The sequence below is a fragment of the Clupea harengus genome, chromosome 11 (assembly GCF_900700415.2).
Source record: "Clupea harengus chromosome 11, Ch_v2.0.2, whole genome shotgun sequence".
Taxonomy (NCBI): Eukaryota; Metazoa; Chordata; class Actinopteri; order Clupeiformes; family Clupeidae; genus Clupea; species Clupea harengus.
In genome coordinates, this window is record NC_045162.1 from 14,437,400 (window position 1) to 14,442,123 (window position 4,724).

General features: G+C 46.1%; 1 protein-coding gene across 1 annotated transcript in view; it reads left to right on the forward strand.

Annotated features, from left to right (window-relative positions):
- Window positions 1–212: 212 nt before the first annotated feature.
- Window positions 213–4,724, forward strand: part of LOC105910004 (forkhead box protein O3-like) — a 46,514-nt gene continuing 42,002 nt past the window's right edge. The window contains exon 1 of the mRNA XM_031576905.2: window positions 213–1,842. Within this exon, the coding sequence (XP_031432765.1) occupies window positions 1,351–1,842 (492 nt within the window). The 5' untranslated portion in view covers window positions 213–1,350. The remainder of the gene's footprint in view (window positions 1,843–4,724) is intronic.

The window sequence follows — 4,724 nt, forward strand, 5'->3', positions numbered from 1 at the left end:
GGAAGAGACTAGAATCTCTCACCTGTCGTAAAACCTAGACAGAGACAACTCATCATATTTTTCAAAGCTCAAAGCCCCATATATCAGATAAAACCCCAGGGTTATCTAATCTATGATAATCTCAACTAAATCTGTTTAATCGTGGCGGAGAACTGCATCGCCAGAGTGCCACAGAGGTGTCCTAGCGGACCTTGTAGGCTATTGACATGGACTATGGACTAAGTTTGGACGGGCATCAAGCTCACATTATGCTTAGTGAATTACACCTAAAAGCTGCTTTACAAAACAGACTTTCCATGCAGCATATGTCTAATGTTAATTCTTTAAAACAAGACAGTGCATTGCCTGAAACAGAGCCGTTTGAGGCTGAATACACCTCACACGACGAAAGACCTCTCTGAGTTTTAACGGAACCGCTACTCCAAGGAGTCTCGCTTTTCACCTCTACCCTCCCTTTCTCCACCTGCTCCTGAGGGCGTGCACTAAGCACACTGTTACCGGAGATATACACTTATGCTACTGAACTCTACAACGGAGAGTCGCCAGCATGCACAACCACGCTGTATGAAGAATGTGATTATCAGTGACTGAATTGGATTAAATTAAATTAATCGTGACACTCGAGCACCACGTCGACCTCCAGCAACATACAAACCCGCGCGAAACGATTACTGCACAAGACTACAAGACTAGACGCTCGCGCTGATTATGACCGCATCCGAGGCTCTCTACAAGACGAGCGCGTGGTGGGGAAGCATCAGTTATAGGTCACAACTCAACGCACAAGGAGCTTGCGCGCGTCCTCTGTTGATAAGACACAAGACCTTCTAACTTAAAAGAAATTTGCGCTTATATTTGCGACGACTGTTGAACGTACAATTTCAATCTCCAGGTTCTCTATTCTAGATTCAGCATCGTGACACTACATTGAAGATTTATTTTCTGGAATTCCGAAAGAAATATCATCTGTTGCTGCAACCGGTTTAATTAAAGAAAGAAAGGAAAGAGCCCTTGTAGACCGATATTGCCTTGCGCACGCTGTGATTGGAAACAGGAGATGGATTTAAGTCAGTGCTCTCCGACTGGCTTGCGTGTTTCAGCGTAAAATGAAATGGCAGAGGGACTGTGGTCTTCATTGATGCTTTTATTTTCTTTACACGTTGTGTTTCCTACGATGCTGTGAAATGGTCCATCTCTACCACTGCCGGATTTTCTGCTGTATTCTCCCCTCTCCTTATTAAGCTAGATACCATCTGACGGGCAACGTGTTTTCCCGTGAAGTGGTGGAGATAATACAGAGACATCTTAAGGATTTCTTTCACTGAACAATTTATAAATATTTTTGGATTAATGATGATGATGGAGGACGATGAATTGGAGACACATCAGGTTGAAATCGATCCGGATTTCGAACCACAGAGCCGACCTCGCTCATGCACCTGGCCACTACCGTGTCCTGAGGATTTCCCCGGACCGGAGGTTAACGGAGGTCTGCCGCTCACCACCATTAAGGTGGAACCGGATAGCGTGCCTTGTTGCAGAGCGGGGAAAAGGGGTGTTGCGCCCACCGATCTGAAACACTCAGCGGGGGCCTCGGCCCCTGCCGCACCAGCCCTCCCCTGCATGGCAGGAGCCGCTCTCGACGTTGCCGGCCAGCTTCGCAAGGCGAAATCGTCCCGGCGAAACGCATGGGGCAATCAGTCCTACGCAGACCTCATCACCCGAGCTATCGAGAGTACGCAAGATAAAAGACTCACGTTGTCTCAGATCTACGACTGGATGGTCCGTTACGTTCCATATTTCAAAGATAAAGGCGACAGTAACAGCTCAGCTGGCTGGAAGGTAAGACACAGGTCACCATGTAGTGCGCTTGAGGAAAGAGGACGTGGGGTGATTTACATTACAGCAGTTTTAGTTGATAATATTGACTCCAAGTCTTCCACGGCATATTCCAGGAGACGGCGACTAGACTTTTTGTTGATATAACGGCACATGTGTGTACAGCTGCTCACCCCAGTGGAGTTCATGATGGTGTGTCAACCTCCAAGTAACTCATTCACACTTTCTCATTTCAGTACGTGTCAAATGATCAGCGCAGGCATGGGCCAGTGTATGTGTGTGCGTATTTGTCTCTGTCAGCGTGTAACATATGTGAGCTTGATCACGATGAGATAGAATGGAGAGGTGCATGCATAGATGGTGAGGTGCATACCTCTTCATGTCACCAGACAAGTGTCATCAACCTATGTGCTTTTCTGTAGTGTTACAGGATGTAAGGTCACTTAAAGAGATACCACGCGTGTTTTGTTGAATCACTCCGCTTCATATCGCCAGGCTCCGTCGGAGCTTGCTCCCGCTCCAAACGCTTCAGTACCTGCCCCTCACTTGCCTAGTTGAACCCTCATTGAATTCTTGCCAGCATCGCACTCTCCTTCTAGACTTGCTATTATTTTCCTTTAAATGAATTCTCATGAAATTGTGAGGCGTAATACGCTTGATGAGCATGGTTGGATCTCCGTTGTGCTATTAAAAAGAACAGAGACCTCTTAAAAAAGATTAACGGCGTCCAAAATCCTTTATAAATCGCACGCTTAGGTTGAAAATTCATTACATGCATGGGTGTGAGTATTAAGGCTGGGAATTCGCATTTAGAAGCAGGCCTCATTACGCTCTCCGAGAGAAAGCTTTCCAACTGCTGCTCAGTCCCACAACAGCGTGTCTCGCTCGGTAGACTCCACTGTAGTTAAACCCTCGCTGGATTTCATTGTGTGCCATCTGTACCACTTCACTTGTTGCACTGAGCCTTATGACGGTTCCATCTCAGTTGTCTCTCTTTTCGTTTCCACCACTTCTCCATGTCTGCTGTGTGGGAAAATAAAACTGGCCTTTGGGCTTTCTCTCCCATGTGTGATCATAGGATCTCAGATTTGTGAGTCAGGACACATGTCCCCCCCCCTCCCCACGCCACAGCTCTTTCCTGTTCCTTTTCTTTGGCAGTTTTCAGAAATCTGAACACACTCCATCAGACCAGAGCACTGGCATCCCTTCCAGACACTAAATACTTTGTTGTATTTGATGGACAATCTTTGGTGCACTGCACTGAAGGTTGTTCCAGTATGACCTTTGGACCCTATCTTCAAAACCAACATTCTGTATTTTTCCCAAGAGGTTTTCGACTGACACTTCAAGCTGATTGTTGGTCCAGTGCCCAGGCCTTAGGAAGGGCTACATGATTACATTTACAGCCCAGAGTATTTCCATTAAGCGAATGATAGAAAACCTGAAGCTTCCTTTCCTTTGTCATCATCATCTTGTGCCACACATTGTGTCATTAAGGCAACCAAGCCAAAAGACACATGCTTAATAGAGGGACCTTGAGTCCATTACAGACTAATCTCAGAAAGACAACCTCATTGAAAGACAAAAAGCCCCCCCAAACCATCTTGACATAATGAAAACACGAGATGGATGTTCACATTGAACACCCTTAATGTTACACGGGAAGGTAGGCTTTGTTTCGGAGCCTCTAATGGATGTCTAAAAACCCATATCTCCCAAGACATGGATGACCTTCTGCTGAAGACTCGGTGCTGTGTCTACCATGCGGTGAGTGGACTGTGCGCCAACCCCACTTCAGTCAGCATTAGTGGCTTAAGGTACAGCAGACACTTGAGCCTTTTGCTAAAGAGAAACACAAAGCCAGCTACCTCGCCGCTTTGTGATACTGCATTTCTCATTAGTCTGTACTCTAATCCTGAGAAGAATATGCTATCTCGCTCGCAGGAACCTAGTTTAAAGACATAATTATTGAGACATGTTGACCAGTGGCTTCAATACATGAGAATAATCCATAGCCTGTAAAGATGGTAAACTCTGTTGTAAGGAGGCTGAGTTTGGTATAGCTCTCCTATAATGCTTGAGTTTGGAGTGACACAATGGCGTGAAAGATTGACAATATGTTGTGCTGAAGTTGACAGTGATTTCCGTGCTTGAGTATTTGCACATGTTTTTTGAATTTTGAATGATACATTTGCAGAGGTTATCATGGACAGACTCATGATAATGGCTAATGTTCCGTTTGTTCACAACTTTGGAGAAAAGCCCCTTCCCCCATTTATATTGTTGATGTGTCTGAACCTGGATATCTGAGTGTCATTTATTGGATAACCTAAAAAAGAAAAATTGAAAAAAAAAAAACTTTGTACAGAATGAATTCCTGTTCCAAACAAACTGATGTGTTTTTTTCCTCAAGTGTCTGTGAACAGATGTGAAACAATGGCATGCTGAAGACCCCGCCATTATCAAGGCCTTGTGGTTCACCACTGAGTCGGCTGTTTCTATATATAAGTCAAAACACCCAAAACCAAATGCAATCCATGGTCGCCTTGTTCAACCTCCGAACCACAGCTCTGCCTTCAAACCCAGACTGAGGTTTCTGACGTAAGTCTGTGGTGTGGAAGCCGATCTGGCCAAAGGTGTGTCTGCAGGTGGGCCGTCTTCGTTATCTTGCCCAGCCGGTAAGGAGGTCCCCCCCCCCCCCCAGCCCCCCCCCCCCTCAGCACACCTTCAGCGCTAGTCCTCCGGCACGTCCTTGCCTTACGCAATGGGCAAATGAGGGGGTTGGCCAACACAACTAGTCAGGCCAGAGCTATTCTTAGAAACCTGTCGAGACGTCGCCCTTCCCAGGTAATGAAGGTGATTAGACTGGGCCTTTTATACGTGCG